At 40.8% G+C, this 27,763-nt stretch overlaps 1 protein-coding gene across 1 annotated transcript in view; it reads left to right on the forward strand.

The window, feature by feature from the left end:
• The window catches only part of MRTFA (myocardin related transcription factor A), a 94,603-nt gene that overhangs the window by 12,757 nt on the left and 54,083 nt on the right, over positions 1 to 27,763 (forward strand). Inside the window, exon 6 of the mRNA XM_085511089.1 lies at positions 8,099 to 8,360. Within this exon, the coding sequence (XP_085367215.1) occupies positions 8,099 to 8,360 (262 nt within the window). The remainder of the gene's footprint in view (positions 1 to 8,098; positions 8,361 to 27,763) is intronic.

Here is a 27,763-nt window from a genome sequence, read left to right on the forward strand (position 1 = left end):
AAGAAAACTACTTTTCCGTTATGGCTTTTTTTGTTGTACAATGTATTTTCCTTTTGGTTAGGTATCTAAGGAGCTATCTCAGCCTCCTTACCCAGGTTGCTCATCTGTTATGCCCTAAGATATTTGAAATTCTGTCCCAAAGTTAAAATCTTCAGTTCGAAAGCTTATTGATTCTTGGGAAGTCCTATTTCCAGACTCCTCTGTCCTTTTACTTTCTCTTCCAAATCTACCCTAAGTGCATGTTCAACATGAGCTCCTTCATTCCAACTCGTCCCCTGAGTTTTCCTGCCATTAATTCATGAGTCGAAGCTCTTTTGTGGCACATACCTTCAGCATTCTCTTTTCTAGTTTGCTGCAGCCTTCTTGCTGCCATGGATTGCTGTTATCACATGCCTTTCACTGCTGTCTGGGTCGAATCCTTAGCTTCATCTTCTTGCCCCTATGCAGTGACAAGAGGAATGCCTTGCATCCTACATGCAGGAAAACTTAATGCACCTATGACAATTGCAGGAAAACCAGCAGAAGGTGCTGAAAAACAGATGTAGATCAATCTTGTTCTAAGAACTCCGTAGTTCATCGTGCATCTCTTTGGCACCAGTACTAGCCTGAACAGCTTGCTGCCTTTCACTGCTCCCTCTGTTTTGCTGGCATAGCTTATTTTGTGGCCATGGTGAGCCACTCTGGGGAACAGAGCCTCCTGGAAAGAAGTGGTTTTTGCTAGCTTATTTTTCATCTGATCCAGTACATGTTGTCTCTATAAGATTTATGCTAGTTTCACAATGAGGAAGGTATGAGAGTGGGAATGTGTAGCAGACTGCTTAAGTTGGCACTGCTTCTGGATGTTTAAGTGTGCTCTTTGACATTACCGTTGAGTTGATCTTTCAACAAGCTGCTGTTGCAAAGGCTGGTCAAAACTCCAGGCAGCTGTGTGCTCCTGCTTCTTCCTTTGCATCAGAGTTGGCTGTTTGTACAGCCACAGGGCACGTAGCTAAATGATTCCTGGAGAAAATGGTTTCTCATCTTTTGCAGAGTTAGTCGTCTGCTGTTCCACCTGACTGGAGTCGCTCTGTGGGTGTACGAAAAGATCAGGCAGAAGAGAAGCAGCAGGAACCAAGAGCTCAGTAGAAGGCTGGATTCCTTTTAGCTATCAAGTTGAGCTACATCATGACCAAAACCTAAAATATACCAGCATAGCCATTGACGCAGGAGATGGGAACATTGCGTCTTTTTTGCTCACTTGTGTTCTTTGAACCTCAGTGAAGGAAGCTCAGCCCTTCGTTCTTTGGGCTTGAATAAGAACTCTGAATATTGGTGGGGAGTTCATTTTTCTGAGCAAAGATTGTTCATTTTAAATACCACTGTGATTCTTAAACCTAGTTTTGATATTATCTTTAGCGTAGCCAGAGTTCTACTGAGCTTGAAAGCCACCAACTTCCTCCAAATGTGTATTGAATCACGAAAAGTATTTCTTAAACATCTGGAATGCAAAACTACATTTCTTGGCCAGTAATTTGTGGTTTTAAGAAATGATTGTTTGTTAACAATTTTTGAAAACCTCTTAAAGACTTCTACCCCTGCTGGCCTGAGTAGAATGAAAGCTAGTACCTTATGAAGAAAATATTTATGGCATGGAAAATATGATTCTTGATGAGAGGTCTTTAAAATCATGTTGGAGGCTGTGTACAGGGCCTTAGCGTAGTGGCAGTTCAGATACTGTTGCTTTGCATTAGACATGCTCTTTGGATCCTTTTCCTCTCAAGTCCTAATATCTCTATACAGATGTTCATGCTTTTTTTCTGATAAGATTCCTTGCTACTTTCTTGCTAGCCTAAACGTGTCTTTTGACTCTTGTAGTGATACATTTGCTGGAGGCAGTAGGGTAGAGGCTTCTGGTGGTGATTCATGGTGATTCAAAGTTGGCCTCTCACTGCAGGGTTACTGGCACTGCACAGATTCAGTGTCATTTGGCTCAAATAGAAAAAAAAACATCCATTTCTTATCAACATCTTTGTTTATGTCATATAATCATACAATCATAGAATCACCAAGGTTGGAAAAGGCCTAAAAGATCATCCAGTCCAACTGTTCACCCATTACCAATAGCTCCCACTAAACCATGTCCCTTAACGCAACATCCAATCGTTCCTTGAACACTCCCATGGTTGGTGACTCCACCACCTCCCTGGGCAGTCCATTCCAGTGCCTGACCATCCTTTCTGAGAAATAGTGTTTCCTCATGTGTTGCAAACTTTGGATTTTTAATGGAAGCACTGTAGGATAGTGGCTTGTGATAATGCTAAAATGGACAGTTTACACCTTTAAATTACTGGTTCTCATGCAGAAGAAGTGTGATTACTTCTTGCCTGTTGTTGCCCAATCCCCCCAGTTTGTGTAAAAGTGAAGGAAGCTGCCTGGCCCACTTTACTCCATGTGAATTGCCTTTGCATATGTGTTAAAATGCTATAAGCTGAGATCCCTCTTTAGCACTCCGTAGTTTTGTTCATTAACTTAACTGTATAATCTTGGAGGTCAGTCTGTAACTTTTCATTGATATCTGAGGAGAATCACCTGGCTGGTTTCACTCTGATCCTTGCAGCATCTCAAGCTAATGAGGTGTCCTGGCTTACATCTGCTACAAGCATCAGTTATCCTTCCTAGTTGTTATTCCTTTTACTTGTGAGTACCTGGGGGTATAGTTGCCTTTGGGCATGACACATCATTGACTTCCCTTCTTATTCAATTCAAACAGTAGCCATTTAAATCCATTTTGCCCCAAGATCGCCTCTTTTCCTGACCAGATGATCTCAGCTGGCAAGATCATTTAGAAGAAAGGCACTCTTAAATTTCAGGTGAAAACTCTGCTTTCTCAAAATAACCCAGTTGCACACACAAGCTGTTGCTGTTAGCTGTTGGAGGTTGTTTAGCAATTCTTAAATTGGTAGGAAATTGCCATTACCCTGGCAACTCAGCCCCCAAAATGCAAATGAGTGAGAAGTTCATGGAGGTGCCCATACTTGGTTTGTGCATTTTCCTCTTTTTTTTAAATTTTCCTTCTGTACCATCCTGATTTTTCTTGGTTTGTTTTTTCAACTCCTTGTGTTGCAGAGGTCTTACTTTGGTTCAAGAGGTTTTACTTTGGTTATTGAGGCTTTGTTTTAGGAAAGGTGGTGCTGCTTTTTAGTTCATTTAAATACTCTGTGTCAATATCTTAATAACCCCATGAGCATGTGAGTGTTGCTATAGTTGAGAAGTCTAATGCATAAAGACTTAGTGTGTGTTCTTGTTCGTCATGAGTGTTGGACAGGTGAACTACATAACACTTTAAAGTTACACTCCTACCAGAAATAGCCACCCTGATTTCTTTTTCATTTCCCCGTACCTCATTCTCTCTAATTCTGGCCCAGTTGTGTGGCTGAGTGGCAAACCAGATCAGGAACCGATGCAGATTACAACTACCAATTTGTATGCGTGTGGCCAGGTCAGGTTTAACCTCGATCAGTTTCTTGATGTGGTTCAGCCTGTGCTGGCCAGGGGGAAGTGAGGAATGAGCAGGCTGGGCTGATGTTGGCAGTACCAATGCAGTGTTTAATCAGAGGATGTGGTCTTACGATAAAACTAAATTGATGTAAGCTGTCTCTTGCCAAAAGAGGCAGTCTTGGATGCATGCCTTTGTTGCTTGCTTATGCCAATGTTGGTGCTTGTCTTGCCTTATGGTGGGACTATTAATGGAGCTAAAATGGCAAGCAACTAATCCTAAGTCTCCATTCCGCCACCCCCTAGTTGTTTTTTGACTTGGCTCCATGAGCTAACTCACTGCAAGTCAGATAGGTTTCAGTACTGCGTGTATCTGTGTTGTTTCCCTTTCACCTCATTGGCTCTGAGCTATCCTTCAGGGATTCTGCATGTGCAGCTCTGCAGGAAGCTTCCGTAAGTATCTCAGTAATGTGGTGAACACGAAATAGGGAGTAAGCTCATCAGATTTACTGTGTGTATGGTGTGATAACGACATTGGAATGGCAAGAGGAGGCACCTATAAGGAGCAATTTAATTTTTATAAAGATCTTTTTCCAAACATTCACATTGGGTATAGTTTTTAATCTTCTGCCTTGCTCACAAATGATTCCGCCATGTTTGTCTGAAATTGAGGTCTGTTAGATGCCTCTGGAAGTCAGAAAGGGATGAAAATTAGGTATTTCAAAGCAGTACCTAATGTTTCTTTAGAGTAGTTCTGTCTTCCTAGCGCTGTACGCTTGTGTTGTTGAGGCAATGGTGTTGTGTTTTATAGCAGTGTAATGTGAGCACTCCTGGCTTCTGAGAGCTTGCTGTTGTCCCTGCGTTATGGTGATATACCGTGTATGTAGTTGGCAATGGGGAATGGATTCCTGTGAATAACCCAGGAAAAACTCATTATCAAATTGAATCGATTCCCCATTTGGAAAAGAGGTAGCACAAGGACAGAAAGGAGCAACTGGACAGTGGAGGACTTGAGTATTGCTTAAGTTGATGTTACATCTGGGGGATCATAGCCTTATGTTCTAGAACCAGCTGGACTCAACGCAGAAAAATGCGAGTCCTTGAGAGTGCTCACCCTGAAACCCTTGTGAAGGAGAAGAAATGCTTGCTCTTACAGGCTGTCCATCAGCTTCTATGTGACTCATTTAAAGATCTTTATGGTATGGAACGTTTATCTATGGGAAAGTTTCTAATCTGCTTGAAAATGACAGACAAAAACCATCTTAAAATTTTAACTGGGCTCTAAGTATTAGTGTGTGTAACCAATTGATTGTTCTACAGTGACACTTTAAGAGTGATATGACTGTCTGGGAAGTCTAATAGCAGCCTTGCTGTTGGTCACAGGGAAGGATTCCATGCCTTTCACAGGAGATCTGTGACTTCAAAATAATGAGACATGGGTGGCTATAAATCCTCAAAGCATCTTCCTAATCCCCTTGTGCCCTCATCGGACTTGTCACTGAGAACACCAAAATCAAACCCACCCAATTACAGCATTTCCTATAGTCTGGTGGACCCCAGGCATTTATTTATTTATTTATTTTTTAAATGGGTATATGTTGCATATAGTTAAGACTTGGCATTGCTCTGAAAAAAGCTCTTTTTCCCTTTGGTAGTGGCCAGATGTTTGAAAGTACTAATAATGTAGTTGGCTTCTGTCCCCAGTGGTGTGCTAGCACAAGCATTGGTGTGGCTGCATGGCACACTGTATAAGGGACGTGATTTATCAGGGGTTATCCAAAGGTTGGGTTTTGCATTGATACACCAATGAGAAACCTGATCCGTGTGTTTCTGCAGATCCTTATCCTGGCCAGAAATGGGAGAGGAAGTGGAGGAAGCAGGATTTCTACATTCCTTTAATGGTTCATTTCAGTTTAGCTTTGAGCTGCATCCCTACTTGCTGGTGCAACAGAGGACTTGGTGAAAGGGGAAGAATGAATGTTCAGGCAAGGGACTGCAAGACTTTCTTAAGTGATGTTACTTGCAGTGTGGACAGACTCTGAATGACATGCCAACCCAGATTAAGAAGATGCCTTCCATCTTTGCTATCTTCTAAATGAGTTAGGAAACCTGTAAGTTTGCAGGTACAATTCTTGTAATGATCCAAGCTTTGTGCTGGAGCTCTTTGAGTCAATTTGCTGGAGAAACTCTGGTTTATAATCCCAGTATCAGTTAATACCATTTGGTGTGGTGTCACCCAGGGTTGCACAGCAGACTGTTATGCCTCAGCTGATCTCCTGCCTTGTTCTCTTATGGCTGAACTAGGCTGGGCTGCTTTTGCTGTAGGTTGGTACTGTGCCTTTGCATAAAGGAGCCATAACTAGATTAGGAAAAGTGTTGATTTTACAGCTGTTGTTAAAGTATTGTTTGAAATGTGATTTTTCTAGTTTTTACAAATTCCTGTTTAGCAGAAAATCCAGCATGCCACTAGTTCCTAAATCTGTTTTCTGTCTTCTTAGTGTAGGCAGTTCCTATGCATTTGAGCCATTTAAAATTCTTCTTTTTCCTTTGTGGGAAGAGGAAGGAATTCCTTTTCTAGGGTGGAAATGAAACCTCTTGCCATTCTAATCCTTACTAGGTGGGTGTTAGATGCCAGTCACCTGTCTGTAGATTCAGACCTGACTGCACTTGTCATCCTGCATCATCTGACCATGCCATCATTTGTTACTAGATGAATTTTCTCCAGTACATCTCCTTTAAGAAAACAGATTGGCGTTATCTCCCATAAGACTCTTTATTTTAGCCCCTTGGCCTCCCATCACTACAGGGACAGGGCCTGGGCTCACTTACATTGGTCTCAATTTAACTGTTTGCAGACTTTGAAATGTTTCTTTGAGCTCATCAAACAGTCCAAGTCTGTGGCTGAAGGGTGTGTGTTTCTGGGCTTTCTGTATCCATCACAGAGAGAAGAGCACCAGCCCATTCTACTCTCATTGCAGATTACCGTTAAAATTTGCTCTCAAATGGATGTGAGTGTTATTTGCTTTGGACAGGAAACGTATGAAGAGGGAGGCAGGGATATTCTCGCCAAACTGTAACTGAAGAAATGCGAATACTTCATATGGCAGTAAGCTTTGGCTCCGTCTCATTTGTTTTGTTATAACAAGCACCAGCTTCAGTTAGTGGTTTTTGTTGTTTTCTTTTTTCCCTCCACCCTTCTTTTCCCTGCTTCTCCTCAGATCATGACATCGGGTCCTGGGAATGAATGTCTGACAAGAGGAATGAAATAGCATGTATTCATTACTGGTCATTCTTAGTGTTGCACCCCACATATACTGAACAAATTTTTGAGACAAATGTACAACCACTTACAAATCTGTTCTGCGTGTTACAGAGCAAACATTGCTAACAAATGAAGTACAAAACTGAAATAGAAGCAGGGGGAATGACTATTTGAGCTACTTTATCAGCTATTAATGTGTTGAATGTTGTCACACACATTTGTGTTAATCAAGAGCATTAAGTGGAGAATTCTTAATTAAAAATGTGTGGTTAAAGCTATAGCTCCAAGTTGGTACTTTGTGAGTGGTTTCTGGATGACTGTCCAGATGTTTTTTACTTTGCTTCTTTGCAGCTGGCCCTTCTTCCATCTTGAAGCTCTGGAAAAACTGCTTGATACATGACTGTGGTAGTGCTGGGCTTCAGAGGAGCAGTGCACTAAGAAGCAGGAACCTTTCACCTTCATTAATCAAATCCAAATATGATTGCCCTTGTATACTTATACTCTCTGTTACTGTTTAGACTTTAACACAGTAACCATTCCGTTGGAGGCTTCCAGCTGGTTTGTTTCTGTTTAAATGAGCAAACATAAAAGAATTTTAACATAGTGGTGGCTTTTAAATAGTTCTTTAAAGAATTAAGGAAACATAAAAAAAATCAAAACTGCTTGTTAGTTTAATCATTTAAACCCCCTTATATACTGCAGAGTTGAGTTACTGTGGCTGTTTTAGGCAGGAAAAGTTTTCTGTATACTTCATGTAGTGCATTTTTCTTGCATTCATTTTCCTGGTAGTGAAAGGAGAGGAGAGAGCGGGGTAAGGGAATTATTTTTTGAAATGCAAATGACTTTATTTGAAAATCCTCATTTGTCATATTCAGCCATTCTCCCAGGTATATTTTGAAGCCTTATTTTGCCTGGCTGGATTTCATACTGACAGTTGTCCTGTTAAAACACTCTTGCTGATATAAAAGGAGAGTCACCAAGAGTTCATTAAGATTCTAAACAGGCTAACTTCAGTGGAAGCTGGAGTATGGAGACCAACACAGTCCGTGTTGTTTACCGTTCTAGTCTTCTAAAGATTTGGTTCTTGAAATAATATCAACTGAGATTCTCTTAAGTTTTAAAGAGAAGGATAATAACTTGTAGTTTTCATCCATAGTTTCTGTGGTGTCCCTTTTGGAGGTGTAAGCAAGTTTATAAGCTGGTGTGTTCTGCAGGTTTCAGTTAGTGGACATGTTTCAATTGAGAACGTTAACACACACTCTGCTAAAGTGCCCATTTCTCTAGAGCATGGAGGTGCCACAGTGAACTGGAAGTATGGGTTGGGACTCAGCCATGAGATTTACTTTGTGATTTGTCTTGCAGGTTGCCATCACGAAAGCCAAAGTGGATTTCTCCGGTGTGGTGTGCCTGCCCCCTTCCGTCATTGCTGGAAATGGGCTGGACGGAGGAGGGGCTGGCGAAAATGATGATGAGCCAGTGCTGGTGTCCCTTTCGGCGGCCCCCAGCCCTCAGAGCGAAGCTGTTGCCAATGAGCTGCAGGAGCTCTCCTTGCAGCCCGAGCTGACCCTCAGCCTCCACCATGGCCGAAACCCCAACCTTCCTCCGCTCAGTGAAAGGAAGAATGGTAAGTGGTACGGTGAACTCCATTGGCCAGCTCACAGGGAGCACCGTGTTGTTGACTTGGTACATGTTTGGATGGATGAAAAAAGTCAGATTATTGATAAACACTAGAAATGACTTCCATGTGATCTGTGGTGACTAAAAGTTGTGCAAGGCCAAGAGAGAATCAAAGGAAGTATTAGCTCATTCTCAGACCAGAGCCGTCAAGGATCTGTAAATTTTTCTTGGCCACCTTGGTTTGTACATTACCAAGGGTGAGTAATCTTTCTTGCTGCAAGTGTCTGAAAAGTTCTGTCATACTTGTTAGAAGGAGGGACAAGACCTGGAGTTAACAATGAAATATCCTACTAAGCCCTCTAAGTCCTAGCGTGAGAATGGCCAACATGTTTCTCAAGTTGTGGCTGAACAACGTGGACAGCAAACAAAAGAATCCCTTTAACTGTTTGCTGACTGACAATGGGTTGACAAATATAGGATCACTGGGTGACCAAAGTTTCCATTTTGAGGACATGAACTATGTGAAGCTCAGGATTTCCCGGCTGCTATTAATCTTTTGTGTATTCAGCCACATCCTGGTAAAACTGGTGAAACCATTTGGTAACAGGTGGCTTCTGTTTGTGAATGCCTCTCGATCATCTCTCTTTACTGTACCTCTGGGGTATGTGTTGGTGGCTCTTGGCAAAATGAAGGGCTTATTATGCAACTGCTGTAGTGTGAATTGCTTGTTATCAGCTGTACGTGCAAGATGCTGGAGACTTTTGGGTGCCATGTTGTGTTAGGCATTATGTGTTGTGTTATATCCATTATGTGGGGCTGCGTGCCACAGTGTATTGGAAATGCTACAGAGTTTTGGAGTGGCTTTATAGCCAGTATTTAATATTTATGATAAAGTGACGTGGAATATGTGCACTTTAGAAAAGTAGTTTAGATTGGAGGGATACCACACTTGATACGCTTGGTTCCTTGACTTCAGAAATTGAGCGTGGCCTTCCCTGAAAAGTGTATTAGTGTTTTGCTGGTTGGAAGAATTAATTTCAACCCAAAATATTGTTTCCAGAAGGACAACAAAAATGTCCATGTTCATATACATTATGCCATCGTTCTGTGATTGTGGCCATTTTCAAAGGCCTTAAAAGTGGAGAAGCTGGAAATTGCAAGTGCAGAACAAAAAGCTAATAGTCGTAATAGTCATTAATGTTTGCTGGCTTCAAATCATAAGATAAAAGACAATCGATGAGGATAAAGGGTGGTGGTGGAAAAGAAAAGAAAACAATATTAGTCAGCATGGCAGACTCTGATCTCAACACATTCCAACTTGTGGTAGGTTTGGGTATTTTATAGTAATGATGGCAAGGAAATATTTCTAATTAAATTTAAAAAAAGTAGTTCGGATCATGGTGGAAGGATTGAAGGCAGCATGGGAAAAGCAAATGATTCTTTGCCTCCGCAGCCTGACAGCTAGCTGACTGAATGTGACAATGGGGATTTACTGGAGGTAGGATTCTTTGTAGGGCAGGAGACATAATAAAGGATCCAGGAAGGACAAAAAGCAGTTATTTTTGATATCACAAACTAAGGGGATGCTCGTATTGTGAACTGATAGGAGCACCTAGTTAGGAAAAGGAACCTTGTTGCAGTGCTTTGAATAGATAAAGCCAGGACAAAACAGCATTTGTTATGGTTAGAGAAAAGGATATTCTGTTATAGAAAAGATGAAGTCCATATCTATAGTAGTTTGGGTGGTTTGAAAGATGGCATGTTGGGAAAATTTTAGAGCAATGCCTGACTGGAATAGGTAAAATACAGCTAGGTTTAATAATAATCTAAATATATAAAATGGAGCACCTCTGTACATACCTTTTGCCAAAGAAAATGAGGATATTTCAGGAAGTGACTCATGAATTAGGTCCCTTCAGAGCTGCTTCTCTATCAGTGCTCAGCACGGCAGCAGCAGTTATAATGCTGGAGGTGCAGCTTTTCAGACAAGGCATAAAGTCCAAAGTCTCCACTGCAGACTACCTGACCTTATCTTCAGATGCATACAGTGTACTTTCCTACCAGGCTGTGATATGTTATGTGCTGCTTGTGTGTGTGTGTTTGTTCAGGTTCTGTGGGACTGAAAAATGTTGTTGAAATGGGGCTATCTGCAGACTTGTCACAACATATAAGGAGACTTGGCTTAGTGAGCTGTTGAGAAACAGAGCTGATGTGTTTATCAGCTCAAAACTAATTCTCCTAAATGGGAACTTTTCAGTTACCTTGGGGAAAAGTTGCATGCTTGTTGAAAATACTGAGCTTGTGAGGAATCTTTGTTGCTGTGCCATTGGCTTCAAACATGTTCAACAACCTTTAGAGATGATCTACTAGTTGAGATGGCAATCTGCCTAAACATTTGGGTGATCCTTAATGGTGGCAGGAGCCTATCTTGTGCAGTGAAACTGCTTCTGTGACAATTTGCCAAACCAAGTATGAGGAAGGTTGAAGACAGTGGTGTTGGGAAGGGAGGAGTTGGTAAAATCCGAGACTTGCTGGAAGCTGCCTATCTGTGTCAAAGGGTCTCTGGGTCACAGTTCTAGACAGGCATTGCTGACTCACAGCTGCAGGAACTACTTAGGCTGAACTGCCCTAACAGGTTAACCCTTTAGACAACCTGCTTACAAAAGGCTTTTCTTAACTGTGGATACCTGTAGAAAAAGGATACGGGGATTCATGCTGAATTTGTTACTTCAGGCAATGATTCTGGAATGTAAACTATTAGCTGAGGTAAAATAGAAAACTCTTTGGCATGTAAAGCATCATGGATTGTATATCCTATGGGAGAACTGGGGGTGCAGTCCTGTATACACATGCTGCCGCATGCCCTGGGACAGTAAATTCCTTTTTCTGTACTTGAGCAGAGTTGGAGAGCAACACCAGACTGTACCTTTGTGTTTTCTTATTTGGTTTTGTTTTGTTTGTTTTTCAGACCCAAGCTCCGCTTCATATTCTTCTCCTACCACAGCTATGCTTTATCCTTGTAGGTCCTTGAGTGGGTGGCTGTAAAGGCTTTAAAAATCTTGACTGGGTTGTTATTAAATTATACTAAATTAAAATGAGGCAAAAGATTGTAAGGGTATGTGTGAAGTACTGAAACAAAACAAATAGATAAGAAACATTTTTTGTCAATTCAATGGAAGGCAGCCATATGCGGTAAGGTGTTCGTAAAGTATTTTGACACATTTACGAGGTTCTAATCAGACATTAAGCTTCATGAATCATTTAAGGTGTAATCATTTAATTGGTCTTTTTGTTTTACAATGATTTTTATTTTTTTTTAACCTGAAATTCACATTGAGTTTCTTTCCCTTTTTTACCCACGTTCAGTGAGGCCTTCATCCCACTACTTTCTTAAACTGAGAGATTACTGGCAACTGACTCATTCTCCTTACACAAGCCAAAAAAGGTCATCACAGTTATCTGAAGCTGTTAAGCATCTTGATGTTTTTTTCAGTTATGTGCAGACATGCCAAGATGGCTTTTCCAGACCCTTGGGGCAAGGCTGAGAGTAAGGGTCCTCATAAATGTGGTTACCAAAAGAAAAAGCCAAAAGAACAGAGTATAAATATAGAATCTTAAGCAGATATTGTTTTTAATCAAGATCATCCATCTATTTAGCTTTCATTTTAGATTGTGTTTACTCCCCTTGTTTATTAGCCTCCGTTTTCCCCAAATGAATTGGGAGTTACCTCTGTGCTGAGCTCATGAAAAGCTTTGCATTAGAGGTCTGCCACTGTGGTGGTGCTTCTCATTCTTGGCTTCTTTAAGGTCAGGTAACATTCTTTCAGATGATCTGTTGCATTTTGATTACAGGTTTGGACAAAACTTGCACCGGCCTGCCAGTTCTTTAGGGTTTACTTGATCTGGGATGCTTGCCTTCACCCAAGTACCATGTGTGCTGGGGGAAGGAGGCTGGCTGGAATGCGTGGAATTTCAGTATGACTTGAAGTCACATAGCAGGCATGTGCTTTAGGTGTCAGAAGGTGCTCCCTTTCCAGTGAAGACTTAGTGCTGTGCAAAGCATGCGATTATTTGGTGTCACAGAAGCTGCTGGAGCTTATATCTGCTTACAGATTGCAGCATGGAACTTTTAAAAATGGTTCTAAGGAGCTGATGTAGTGTCTAATCTGTTCACTGTTAAAATATGGAAGTATCAGGGCACCCGGTTTTATTACAAGGAATTGTGTGGGTGACTGCTGCTATAATTCTTCTGTTAGTTTATGTGTTCCAGTCTCCTTCCTCTTGCTCTTTCCCGTCCTGGATTGTCATATTGAACACAGGCACATTTGGAAAATATTTTCGTATGAAACTCGGGATGTTTTTGCAAATTTTATAGCTGTTGTCTTGCAACTGTTAGTTAAAAAAATAAATACATCAATAATGTTATCTTAAAATCGTGACCTAACGATCCTTTTTAAAAGTGCTTGTTGTGACTTGAAGGTAAGCACGTGCACTTATCAACAAGAGTTGTATTTTACTCCTGTGGAAGGAGTGTTTTACAGATGGAATCATTCTGAAATCATTTTCTCAGTGTAGAGGATTTCTGGAATAATGTGACTCAGAGTTGCACTTAATTACCAAGTGATGATTTCTGCCTCATCCATTTACATAGGAGGTAGATTCTTTAGACTGTATGGTAACAAAGAGACGGAGGCAGGAAATGCACAGTTCTCTCTGATCTGTCCTTCACACACATTCCATGGAGGCTGGCTGTTTTCTCTTTTGTGTGAGTAAGTGGAATGGTTGTTAGAATAAAAACAAGCAGTCTATCTTGGATGGATTTGCGCTAAGAGACTGCATCCCAGGAGACCATAAATTTAGTATGCTGTCTGAAAATCTCTGATAGAGCTATGAGAGTCAGAGCATGATGGAAATGACTGGCCTGTTACTGGTGGGAGCTACTAAGCAACTGAGAAGTGGTAATCTCTTGAAATATTTAAAACAAACAAACTTTTAAATAGCAATGGGGTAATAGTTGATCTGGAGGGAGTAATGCCAAAGGCAGCTTTAATGTGGTGGCTTTAGCAAGTTAGCTCTCAGCACAGTTTTTGTTAGTTACTGATTAGGTTGACATGGTTGTAATGCATTTCCCCAGTCATTGGTGTGTAATATCCCTCTCTCCCATGTTTCTCCTTTTCAGTTTCTTTCTTATTCCAGTTTGTCTTCGATTTTTCAAGGTTAAGGGCTGCTGGGTGATCATGTACACATAGCATTCAGTACCTATTCAATAAAAACACTTATTCTGGGTGAATTTTGACTGTTCGGTGAACATGTCAGTCCCAGATCTGGGCAGCCGTTTTGTTTATGTAAGTAAGGGCTCTTTTTGCTGTTTTAAGGGTACTGATGAAAGGAACTCTGGTTTTTTGAAGGGAAAATGTCGTTCTGCAGGACCCTGTCCTACTCAAACCACGAGCATCTGCTTCATGCAAGAAAGATTCTCATCCTTTCACAACAGCTACTTGCTGATGGTTCTTGGCAAATTGAATCTCATCTTTGGTAATAGCCTGTTTCTGTAACGTGTGGCTTTCCTTATGAAAAGCTCCAAGTTTTCTATAATTCATTTCTATTAGGACACTGTGTGCCAATTCTGCGCACTGCAGCTCTCCTCTGCAATCAGTGCGCTACCACAAAGTGTAATAATGTAATATGTGTAAAGTGTTGGGTAGAAGACATGAGGTGGTGCAATCTTCATCTTCCTTGCTGGCCAAATTAGCAACATCCTTTCATGTGGCCTTACAGCAGCACTCGTTACCTCAGTGTTGAATATTAAAAAACCTGGCATTCTGCTAATACTACGAATATGAAATTACCTATGTGATTTTGCTGTTGTGCTTTGTACTGCAGTAATGGAGCTGGAGGTTCCAGGTCAATGCCAGGGTTGCTCTGTGGCCAAGAGGGTTCCTGGTTTTCAATAGGGTGTGCGTATGATACCATCTGAGGTGTGTTGGCCGCACTCCAAAAATGACAGAGTATACTTACTCCTTAGTAGAGATTTGTCACGTCTTAAGATGTCGGCTTTCTGCATCACTTCTGAATGTCTGCTTCTTTCTGCACGGCACCATTATCTGGTTTGTGATGGCTAATGCCTAAAATTTATTCTGCCTGTCCATAGTCACTGAGGGTGCATGTGTATGTTCTTCAAAGAGCCTAGTGATGATCCTGGACACTGCAGGAAAGAGTTCCTTTCCCCTTTGCTCATACTGTTGTCCACACATCACTGCAAAAAAAAATATATATTCTGCTGAACATCATAGAATCACAGAATATCTGGAGTTAGAGGGGACCCATAAACATCATAGAGTCCAACTTGTGGCTACACCCAAAAACTGTACTATATGTCTGAGAGCATTGTCCTGATGCTTCTTGAACTCTGGCAAGTTCAGTGCTATGACTGCTGCCCAAGGAACTCAACCACCCTGCAGGGTGATCCTCCCTTGTCGCAGCTCCATGCTGTTCCATCAGGCCCTGTTGCTGTCACTGGAGAGGCCTCCTCTCAGCCTCCTCTTCTCTGGGCTTAAGAAACTAAGGCATGTCAGCCTCTCTCCTCATACATCTTGCCCTCCAGGTCTGTCATTATCTTTATAGCCCTCCCTGGGATGCCCTCTAATGGTTTTATGCCCTTATACTGCCGTGCCCAAAGCTGCACCCAATATTCAAGGTGAGGCCAGACCAGTGCAGTATACTATGGGACAATCCCTTCCCTCATTGGGAAGGTCTGTTTCTCTATGATGACTATGGATACTAGCAATGGATCTTCAAGTGACTTATTTTGGGGATGAGTGTATTTTAATTCTCAGGATACAATTTGGCACAGCAGCTCCTTTCCATAAGGATTGCACAGCTAGAATTAACATGTAGGCCTGCAGTGTTCCCATAGCGAAATCTAAAACTGTGAATCTAGAACTGCATATGTGGTGTTTGACTATGGCAAGCCCAGATGAGCTGACTTTTTCCTCTTACAATATGCTATTGATGTAAGGTGTATGGAAATTAGATTAATGCTACAATATCATCACTGCAAGGGATTTTCCTGTAGTAATTAAGGTCACCAAATGAGTTGCTGCAGCCTCCTTTGAAGCCCCAGATGTCTTTGTGTGGGGGAAGGAAGAAGTATTGCTAAAACCTGCTCTTCTCACAGCTGTCAAGCAGCTGCTGAGGAAGTTTTTGCATCCAACTATGAGAGAATCCCTCAGGTTGCCTAAGATGGGAGGGGTAAGCAAACAGTGCAAAAGCAGCTTTGTGCGCCCAGTCCCTCACTGTCATGAATGCAGTTGTGGAAGACCAGGGAATCTACTTGCATGAAAGGATTTGAAATCTCAAAAATGGTTAATATCTTTTATGCAAGGCTGAATGTATTTTGGGCTTGGTGCAAATATATGCAGCTACTTGTGGGCAGGTGACCTAATGAGAAGTGATGGTGAGCCTTGGGGATATTGGGGGAATAAGGAAAAGCTGCTCTGGGGACAGAAGTGTTGGAATTAGGTTGTTAAGATAATTAAACTGTCTTTTGGGCAAATTACTTGAGACTCTTTAGAGACTGAAATTGAATTTCCTTTCTGTTAGAAGCTAGAATTGTCTAGTGAGGAAAGACTCAATTCTATTTTTAGGTTTGAGTCTCAAGAAATATTTAACTATAGGAGTTTTGTCCACTATCCCAGATCTTTTGGAGCAAATAATCTGAATACGGGAAATGGCTTCATTTTTTCTTAACCTGTAGACAGGTTGGATAGAGCCTGTGAACCATAATAATGGGAAAACTATGAGTGAGAAAGGATATTTTTGTTTCTGTTTTGCTTATTTGTTTTGTTTTTAAGAAACCAACTCTACCATTCATTTGATACAAGTTCCAGTCCCTTGTTACAGCGGTTGGGGTTTAGTGTGCAGCATTGGCTTTTGATAGGGACAGGGAAACAATGCAGTTAGCGACAAAAAAGACAGATGGAGGCTGACCAAAAGTGATTGATCTGTCAGCAGGATGCATGTGTTTTTGGCTATGCCGTCTCTAAGCTGAGGATCTCTGCATGTTTATGTTAACAGTGGGTCTCCTTGTCCTTGGAATGAAGTTGCCCCATCAACAGAGTCCCTTAGGGGATTGAAAGTCTTCTCAAGACGTCATCGTTCCCTTTTAAAAGGGGAAAAAACTGCCAGTTCTTATATCTCAAACCCCTTCCTCCCCCCTCCCTTTCACTTACAGAGCACCAAGGGGCGGACCTTACTTCTGCAAACTACACATCTTGTATTCCCCTTTGAGTATTCATTTTTCTCCTAGCAGTAATTTGATTCTGGGCTGTTCCAACTTGCCTGTAGTGAATAAGCAGAGAACTACATGTTGAAAGACTGACTTTTCTTGGTAGGCGCTGTTTTCACCATATGCGGATGAGAATTTCTTGCAAGTTTTGAACAAGTTTAAAGTTAGGTTCTTTGCGGATTTCTTTTATATTTTATTTTATTTTATTTTATTTTATTTTATTTTATTTTATTTTATTTTATTTTATTTTATTTTATTTTATTTTATTTTATTTTATTTTTATTTTTATTTTTAATATATATCTTTATCTATCTGTCTGTATATAAAGAGAGGTCTCTAAGGGATTGTACCTGTTCAGAAAACAGTTGAGGATCAACATGACACTTCTGGAACCAGAAATGCAGATGACAGCACTCCAATCAGGTACCATCCCAAACGTATCCCATGGGTAAATGTTGCTGGTGAATCATGACTGCTGAGCTACAAAGGGAGTGTCAGGACAGGATGTGACTTTGAGTAACAACAAATTAGAGAGCTGTTGTGATTTTATGTGCAGATTGGAAATGGGTGCTACATGGATGCTAAATACTGATCACTTTAGAGCTTCGCTGGAGATAAAATTCTCTTTCCACTCTTTATTTGCTACTCTCTAGTGTTAACATATCTTGCAAAAACTAGAAGATCCCTGACAAATCTGTGACTTATTCTAAAGAAAATTGCTCTGTTTAGCTTTGGGCTGATTTGTTGTTGGCTTTTGTTTGGCAGTTTTATTGGTTTTTCAATGAAATGTGTTCTTTGGAGAGAGTGTAATTTTTTTTTTTTCTTTTAATTTTTGGAAGGGAGAAACCTCTCATGCATTGCAAATTCCCAGTGTTTGTTTTATGGTTTCAGAATTAAAATGGTATTTTAATATATAAGGTATAATTTATCCTAAACACTAAGTGATGTAGTGCTTAGCTCTTAGATATGTACAGAGTTGCCTTTCTGACATGTAAGGCATGACAGAGTTAAAATTATCTGTTAATGACAGTATGGTGTACTTATGTAGGGCATTTTTATTTGCAGCATTAGGACATTCTGTAATCACGAAACCAAACAAATATGTATAGATATGAATGACCTCTGTTTTATGGGTGGGAACAGGGACTGACCATAACCTTGGGAAGAATCAACATTATACTTGTAGTAGTGTGGAAGTTTGGGTTTGCATTTGTGTACTCTCAGCTTTTGTAGGACATTGCCAGAAAAGCAGAACATACTTAGCACCAGAAATGTCAAGACAGACTTGTTTCTAAAAGTTAAATGCTTTTTAGTTGTTGGAAGGAGACAAGTGAAACAGTAACTTCATCATTTTAGTTAAGTGTTTTGTTGATTTCAGAAATGGCTGCTTTTTTTTGAGTTTCCCTCCTCCTATTCTAGACTGGAATGGCAAGAGAGGCATTACATCAGGGCTGTGTCTTATATGGAGTGCATGCTTTGTCTTAATTTGTGAGTATTACTGAAAGGTGTTTTGAGACAACACAGTCCATCTTTTTGCTGGTGGTACTCTGCTAGTCTGAATTCTGGACTTGGGATTTAAACATTAGCAAGTTGTTTGGTGTGAAACAGGATGCACTTGGCAAGGCAGTATTTAATCTGTCTGTCTTATAAAGGAATTTTGTTTTCCTTCATATGAAAGTATGAAAAGGCCTGAAAAAGACACCTCAGCATGCCTTGTTTCTAATATATTTTCTAATTGTCATTTAATTTAAATTTTGGGGTACTTGTAGCTGAATTTGTGCATGATATTCTGGGAAACTTGAAGAGTAAAGTAAACTTTGATTGTAGCTGTGTTCGTTTTCTTCTTAATTATTTCATACTATTTAATATGTAGGCCGAGTTTCTCCCTCTGAAGAGTACTTGTATGTATCTTTGCTTTTAAGTCATCTAATCCTAGGTTATGCAGTGGTGTTCTGCAACTTTGAGGCAATTTCCTGGCAGATTTAGTTTACCTAACGAAGGGTACACATTCATTGCACCTCTTCCATCAGTGGCAGCTCTCTTTTTTCCTCATCAACTACTGCTGGGAGAATGTTAGCAAGGGAAAGGAGGGACATGTTTACATAAATGGATTCACAAGGTTGGTTGGGAAATGACACGTGACAACAGGACAGAGCCATTTGCACAGTAAGTTTTAAAGATCTGTCTTCAATAGTGGGAGTGTACTGTCAGCTTCTAGACAAGGAGAAATGGCTACTAGATGCCAAGGCTGAATTGTTCAGCAATTGTGCTTAAAGAAAGCCCCAGTGACTTCAGCTGCTGTGTTGGTTGCTGCTGTCATTTGGCTTACCATGACAAGTTGTGTGTTGGGCAAACTACCTGAGAGTTTTTAGGGATAGAAATTGAATCTTCTTTTTGTCAAAAGCTAGACTTGACTTCTCAAGGCTTCACATCTGCCATGTTCATCTTCAGAAGCTCCCTTGGAAAGATGGAAACTTCAAATGGTTATCCCAGCCAACACATCAGGTGTGCAATCTGCTTTTCAAAGGCTTTGGGAGAGATGGGAGAATCATAACTTAAACTGGGTAAATAAATCATCCTGATAGGCTTGGGTACCCAAGCATTAAATAAGCACATTCTTATGACCTGCATGCTTTAAGAATGCTTGCCCTACAGATGGCAGGCTGTGTAAGGCCTCTGTAAGAGAATACTTACTCAGAACAAAACATAAGTGAAGCAGAAACAATCTGATTATTGAGGTACATTTTGTACCTCAGGAAGAAAAAGCACTGGTGAAAATCAGGCTGAAGAGACATTTCAAAAAGGCAGCAGTCCCAGGAAATATGTGAAGCTACGAGTAGAAACTTTGTATGTGAAATATCATCAGACTGCTGAAATTCCTGGAAGATTTGATCCAGTCATTCATACAGCAGTCATGCAGTGTGATGTTAAATTGTACACTCATGCTCAAGAACTTGGTTTGGAATCCCTGGCGTTCAGTGTGAATGTTTTCATTCTGTTGAAAATGGAGCAGGTATTTAGGTCTATACCAAGCTCTTGGCAGTGGAAATTCCTTGATTATCCTTTTTGTCCAAAAGTCACTTGGTTCTTTCTGCTGCCTTTAATGGCACAGAATCTGACTCGTTTGTTTTCTTTGTCTTCATTTGCTGATTCCAGCTTGCTGTTTACTTCTCATTATCTACCTCAATCTAATCTTCCTACATATCCTCTCTTTTTTTTGCTTTTATTGGTTTCATGAAACCTTTGCTTTACTCATATCACTACCTATTATCCTATACAGAGATCTTGCACTTTTTTTTTTGCTGTTGTCCCCTTTCAGATTAAGATATGGATTGAATGCTATGTTGATATGACCTGGCTTTGTTCTGTAACAGACTATTGGGCTGAATCACAAATATTATTATTTTGTTAATGAAGAGTTCTGTAGGAATACTTCTATTTAATTGAACAGTCTACAATCTGATAAAGCTTAGAACAGTTTCTGAGCAGCAGTGTAAAGGACTCATGCAAGTTAGGGATATCTCAAGAGCTTTGTGTATGTGCCGGCCTCTCTCTCAAGCTTACTGTAGAGAAAAATTCCATTAGATTGACATTTTTTTGTCTTCTGTGACTGACTTGCTGTATAGTCTGATGCCTGTGTAGCAGCTTCCATATTCAGACCTCACTCACTGTGGTAGTGATGTGAAATAACGGATGAATTACTGTTGTGGTTTATTTTGTTTGTCAGTACTCATACTGAAATTATGTTTCTAGGGAAACCATATCTACAGATGGTGAATTTAAGGTTATGTTTTTTGGTTTTTTTTCCTTCCGATTTGATGCTAGTAAAATGTACCTTCACATTTTCGGAAGTTTGTTATTTTTGGCAGAATTAGTGATCTGCTAATTTTGTGCTTAAATGATTAATGTGTACTTCTGAAGATAATTTCCTTTCTTTTTTTTCTTACTAATTATTCTTCACATGTTCCTTTTTATGACTTCCAGCGAGTAGGTGGGCAGAAATTTGTGTGCTGGACACATACAGAGGTGCAGTCAGACAGATAGAGAAAACCCAAACTTCAGATCACTTTCACAGATTTTTTCATGGATGGATGTGAGTTAGAGCTATTTAAAGTCACTCAGAATCTAACAGTGCATTACATTAAGGGATATTAGCAGTAGCTAACTTTTGTTAATTGATTCCATATGTCCTAAATTTTGATGTGTATATAACTTTCTTCATTGAAAAGTGAGACCATGTCAATCTAGTAAGATTCAACAAACCCAAGTGTAAGGTGCTGCACCTGGGTTGGGGTAATCCTAGACATGAGTACAGACTGGGAGAGAACTCATTGAGAGCAGCCCTGTGGAGAAGGACATGAGCGGGTTCTGGTGGATGAAAAGCTCAAGATGAGCCAGCAGTGTGTGCTAGTTCAGCAAAGCCCAGAGCAATGTCCTGCAACTGGGCTGGGGCAATCCCAAGCACAGATACAGTTTGGGTGGAAAATGGCTTGAGTGCAGCCCTGAGGAGAAGGATCTGGGGATGCTGGTTGATGAAGGAATCAAAATGAACCACAGCCCTGAATGCCACCCATCCTGGCATGCTGGTTGCATCAAGAGAAATGTGACCAGCAGGTCAATGGAGGTGGCTCTGCTCCTCTGCTCTTGTCCTGTGGGACACCACCTGGAGTACTGCCTCCAGTTGTGGGGCCCTCAGCTCAAGAAGTACATTGAGCTATTGGAGCGGGTCCAAAGGAGGGCCATGAAGATGATCAAAGGGCTGCAGTACCTTGTGTATGAGGACAGGTTGGGAGAGGTGGGGCTTTTCATCCTTGAGAAAGCTGTGGAAGGACGTTATAGTTGCCTTCCAGGACCTGAAAGGGGGCTTACAGGAGAGCTGGGGAGGAACTTTTTGTAAGGGCATGTAGTGACAGGACAAGGGGAAGTGGCTTTGAACTGGAAGAGGGTAGTTATAGGAACAAATTCTTTCCTGTCAGTAGTGAAACACTGGAGCAGATTGCCCAGTGAGGTTGTGAATGCCCCTTCCCTGGAAGCATTCAAGGCCAAGTTAGATGGGGATTTGAGCAACCTGGTCTAGTGAGAGATGTCCCTGTCTATAGTAGGGGGTTGGACCTGGATCATCTTAAAGATAATTTTCAACTCAAACCATTCTGTGATTCTGGGCTTCATCAAAAGGAGGGGTGGCCTATATGATGAGGGAGGGGGCTTTCCCCCTCTACTCTGCCCTCATGATGCCTCATCTGGAGTACTGTGTCCAAGATATGGGTCCCCAGCTCAAAAAAGATGTGAACTGTTGAAGCACATCTAGAGGATGTAATGAAGATTGTTGGGGAGCTGAGCTGAGATCCTAATTTCTTTCTGTGAATGTAATGAAAAAATGATCACTTCCACTCATAGTGATTTATTAGATAGCCTCATTGGAATTCAGTATGTTGTTCTGTTGACCTTCCAGAAATACCTTAGAATCTGTTCAAGATCAACCAGGTATGCAAACCAGAAGCAGGTTGTTCTAAACTGTTAGAAGAAGCAATCACAGAATCGTACAGTTGCGGAGATTGGAAGAGATCTCAAGAGATCATTAAGTCCAACCCCCTGCTAAAGCAGGTACCCTGCAATAGGTCACACAGGTAGGCATCCAGATAGGTCTAGAGTATCTTCATGGAGGGACACTCCACAGCATCTCTGGGCAGTCTGTTACAGTGCTCCGTCACCCTTACCATAAAGTTCTTCCACAAGGAGCTTTTTGTGTTCAAGTTTTAGACCATTACTGCTTTGTCCTATTGCTAAGCAGCAATGAGAAGAGCCTGACCTCATCCATTTGCCTTCCACCTCCCTTTAGATATTTAAAAACCTTTGTCAGATCCTCCCTCAGTCATCTTTTCCTCAGGCTGAACAGACCCAGGTCACTCAGCCTTTCCTCATACAAGAGATGCTCCTGGCCCTTTATCATCTTTGTGGCCCTCCACTTGACTCCATGTAGGAGATCCCTGTCTTTTTTGAAGTGGGGAGCCCTGAAATGGATGCAGTATTCTAAATATGGCCTTACCAGGGCAGAGAGGTGAGATCTCCTCCCTTGACCTGCTGGCTACTCTCTTGTTAATGTAGCCCAGGATACCACTGGCCTTCTTGGCCACCAGGGCTCACTGCCGACTCGTGGCCAACCTGTTTTCCACTACAATCACTTAAATCTAGGATCACCTTGAACCACATGTAGAACTTCATCCATTCGCAGGCAAAAAGTTGCATTTTTGAGCTACTTTAGCGGGTTAGGGATGTGATTCCATTCAGATTGCTTTGAAAAGGTAGCTTGCTGACTCTTCCCTCTTTAAAGTAGTTATGTATAAGCGCTTTAAGAATGTAGCTGCTAAACCACTTTTAATGGGTGGAAAGGGGGCAGACAGCTTGTCTGTGAATTCATAGAAGGGTGGTGTCCCCGGTCTGCTCCTTCAGGAGTGACAAATGTAGTGCTGCAGTTTCTGTGGCTGTTTCTCTTTCTCCTGTTTCCAGTGAAGTTTAAGTCCAGTGCTGGCTTTTGGAGTTTATAATGGAGATCTCTCATTCATGCACTAAAATGGCTTCTAACTTCATCTTGTCTTTTTAAAGAACTTTAGTAGGGCTATTTTTTTCCCTTCCTGTTATTTTCATTACTATTAAGAAGGGTTTTTTAATTGTAACTTTTTTTCCCCCTGTAGTTATTGGCCTTTTGTTCTGTTTGAATAGCAGAACTTAAAGCATTAAATTCTATTCCTGGTCCCCATCCCTGCTAAGTCTGGAATTGCAAGACTGCAGTGTGTTCTCAGATCAGAGCAATTAGGATTTGGGTTTTGGATGGAAGATGGGGCGATGGTAGAACATTCCTGGCTTTATTGTTTGCATCATCATCACTTTAAAAATAGAACTTTTGATTTCCATTTGGAATCTATGGCATTTGGAAATGTAACTTTTGTATCTAGGTAGCGAGTTCCTGGGTAGTGTAAAGAGTCCCCTGGTTTTGTTGCTGGTGAAGTTCCCTGAGATGTGTATATTCTGAGTACTGATAAAATGACACTTCACTGGCTTTTAACCAGAATCCTGCATGTGATCCAAAGACTGAACAGAGTTATGTGAGCCTCATCGTCATCATGCAATGGGAATTCTTTCCGAAGCAGCAAATGGGTTGTTCTTGAAGTCAGCTTTAAATATGGAAATTTTTCTGCCAGAGCTGCTAACTGCACTGAGGTCTGAGTTGGCTCTCACAAGACAGGCGGTGAGGAGTGCACACACAGCTGTAAGCTGCAATGTTGCTGAGTTATTCCATTCATGAAAGATTTGAGCATAACCTCTTGCTGCCTTTTATCCCTGTGATGAACTATCGACTAATCAAATTGCTGTCGTCGTGTTAGTTGAACGAGAGTTAAAGGACTGAAGTGTAGCTAAATATGTAGAAGATGCTTTACTTTTTGAAATTCTTAATAAAGTATTAAATAAAAGATTACTCATTAGAATCACTTAATTGAGTGGTGCCTATTTCTAGTGATGGTTTCATGTTTAAACAAGGAGTTGCTGGAAATCTATTAAAACCTGAGGCTTGAACTTGTTGAAGTGTTAAGTTACCTTTTAAAAACAGCAGTTTTTTCTCCAGCTGGTTTGGAAATGCTCCCTTCATTCACTGTATGCAGTGAGTATTGCAGTGCAGATTGAGACAAAAGATGGAAGAAAACCATCCAGACAGCCTTTTCTCCATCCTGTGAGCGAAGATGAGCTTGTAAGCATGCATTTGTTCTAGAACAGCAAAGATGTGCTAGACACAAAGCAATTACTCACCCATTACTTTGACTCCTAACCTTTCTGTTTGTTCGAGTGTATTTGAGAATTAACTAACAAGAAATAGCTCTCAGGGGTGTGCGTCCTTATACCAATTGTATCATCATACCAATTTATTCGTACCATTCAGCAATTGCTATTTAAAACTAAATGGAAGTTTCAACTGCGTATAAACTGTCAGGTTTCATATTCTGAGGCTTTAATCAGAGCAGAGTCTTTCTTGCTGAAAAGCTAATGCTTTATGTATAATGGGCCACGCTTAATTGCCGTCACTGTATTCTGCAAGCTACCATTTCATTTATATGATGAATATAAATCAGCTTTTCTCTGGGAACATAGCTCAGACGCGTGAGCAAAATTAAGTAAAAGAAATTATTTAAATCAACTTCTTATTTGGTGTCTTTAGGCATGATTGTAAAATTAAAAAACTACTGATTGCTTACACAGACTCAGGCTGATCATCGTCATCTGTTGGCTGCCGCTGATTTAGGTTCTAGATTAAGAGCTGAAAGTGTGCTATGCTCAGCCTCCCTAAAGTGATACAATAATTACACCGTACGTGCTTTGCCTAAAGGGGAACAGTGCAGACGCATCAGTTCTGTCTTCCCATTACCTGCTTACTCCTCACAGCGCTGGCTGGGTTAAGAGATGACTAATGTTTAACAAAGCGCATAGTGTTCCATTCCTCTGTGATAGCAGAAATGTAGATTAGGGTTTAGATGAGGATTTACAATTGGTCTTTTGGAATGATAGGATTCATGTCCACTGTGCTTTACTTATAGGCTTTAAAATGCAAATGTTTTATTTTTAAGCTTCAGTATGAAGTGGTCTGCCCGGAGCAGAATAGATGGGTGGTAGAGATTATAAGTAACTGCTAAGGTTTTGAAAATGTCTCTGGTTTTGTTTGATGTCATGTGGAAACTGACACAGCTAAGTTTTAATATTTAACTGTTTGCTCTCTGCTTTTGCCAGTCTCACATAAATCCTGGAGCGGCAACTAAACAAAAACCAAAACAAACAAAACCAAGGCAACCTACCGCTTCCTGCCACATCTGGATGCCCCTTTGCTGTGCTGATGCAGCCAGTTCAGACTTACAGCACCCTCTGCTGTTCTGACCTTTGGGCTTTTCCAAGAAGAGTGACACGTTTCAAATTCTCTTTTCCTGTGGAGAAACCTCAACGGGTTCTCTTGCATTGGTCTAAATTTTCATTTGTGCCTTATGGAAGGGAAACCAAACTCTGGATCTCGATGGAAAAAAATATTTCCTCCCAATGTCTTTGTCAAAAGAATTTTGCTTGTTGGATCCCAATGAATTACAGAGGCACAGCTCCCTTTTAAAGTGATTAACTCTAGTGTATTTTAAGATGTTAGAGTTTTAAGTAGGTAAGGGGTTAGAAAAAAACAGAACTGGAATTAACCTTCAGGGCCCCGAAGCCCCATTCCTTGCTGTTAGCAGCAACTTGTGCTAGGACCTTTCGACTTATATCAAGCACCATTTAAAAGTGTTACTGCACTGCTCTGTTCCCTGTGATTCACAGTGTGGAAAAAGTTGATTTCGATTTCTCTCTTTGATCAAAAATGTTCTAGTTTTTAATCTTAACAGAGCACATACATCAGGATCTTTGGGCCCAAATAGCTTTGTTTTTATTTTTATTTGTTTGTTTTGTGTTTTTTTTTGTAATTAACCTGAGGCAAGATTTAATGCAGGATAAATATTTTTACTAGAAGAAGCCTAAAAGCCTTAAGTGGGCATGCACCGAAGTAGTATCTGTTACTGTGACTTGCTGAATACTGTTCTATACCTTTCTATCCCAGTGCTTATTTTAAATCAGATGCTTCAGTGTTAAGAGGGACCCTTCCTGGGCACTGTGCACAAGATGGGAATCCCAGCAGGTTAAGAACCTATTTAATTATCCTGTGTGAAAAGTAGGTTGAAAAATGTTTTTATGGTTCTGTGTAGTCTCTTTCAGCTTCTCTGCCCTGATTGCGTGTTGTTTGTTTGGTGTTGTTTTCTTAAAAACGAAAGCATTCCAAATTCTCAGAAATGAATGTTATCCAAATAAAGCTTCAACCTCCACTGAATCACCATTTGACTTGGTCAGCCTTGACGATTGTATTTTATGTTTTCCTTTTTCCTGCTGGTTTTCCTCTGGTTGAAGCTGTTTTTCTCTCTCTTTGTCTTCCAACATGTGGGAACTGGAGTTTGGGCTCACTAACGTCAACTCAAATGCTACAACTTTAGAATGAGTAGTTTTGATTTGTGAAGGTTACCTGGCATTGAGATACCCACGGTTGGAAATGGGGATCCCAGGACTTTGTTCAACCTCTTCAAAAAGTAACTCAAATATTACTTACTACAAAACACTTCCAAAGCTCAGAGCCCTCGATGTTCTTTTACTGGAAGCACAAATGAACAGAGAACGCTTCACTGCACGCTTTTGCTGACCTTGTATTACCTCAAACTAAGCAAGAACAAGATCCAGATTAGTAGGCTCCTTATGGAGAAACTTGTATTGCTAATCTTATCTTGAAAATCTGGAGCCCGCCAATGTGCACGTGTCTGGAGCAGCATAGCACAGGAGTAGTGATGTGTCACACATGGAAATTACAGCACATTTAAAAGTCAAAGCATCTTCAAGTTTAGGACAGAAACTACCTTGTGGTCCAGAGAAATGCAGTTCTATATGGAAATTCAGTATCTGCAGATGCATGAGTTTTTGTTTGCTTTTAGGATTTTGTTTTCCATATCAATCTAAATATACCACTCAGAAAATCTCATTTCTATTTTTTCCCTCTTGTTTTGTTTTCTTTCCCTTTTTGTTCCAGGCTTCTACATTATTATGATGGCAGAATCAGTGCCTGCTTATAATAGACTGCTCCACGGCCCCCAGTTTTCCTTAGTGAGAGGCACTTGCTTGGTTGCTGGAGTTGTTGATTTAGGGCCTGGGAAGAATGAGGGTTTTTGGCCCACTTCCTCATCACTCTCTCGCTAGGGGAGCCTGCGTCACTGAGAAATGTTTAACCTTCTGGCCCCGAGGCAGGACTGGAAACTTTGCTGACAAAAATCTAGAAGCCAAAACTAGATCTTGAAAATGTTATTGATGTGAACAGATCTTCACTTCGGTTTAATTAGGACGGAATATTGCAGAGCTTGTTTAAAGTAGATAGTAATTGGGAGAGGGAGCAGGAGGGAGAAATGAGTTCTTTGATGAAGAACGGTGAGCAACTGGTTTATGGGAGGAGGAGGGGAGAGCTGAGGGAAAAGAGGAGAGTGTGGGAGGACCCCGTGGGGAAAGGTTGTCCAAAGATCACAGTTCTG

The sequence above is a fragment of the Coturnix japonica genome, chromosome 1 (assembly GCF_054131305.1).
Source record: "Coturnix japonica strain WE chromosome 1, WE-NBRP24, whole genome shotgun sequence".
NCBI classification, from domain to species: Eukaryota; Metazoa; Chordata; class Aves; order Galliformes; family Phasianidae; genus Coturnix; species Coturnix japonica.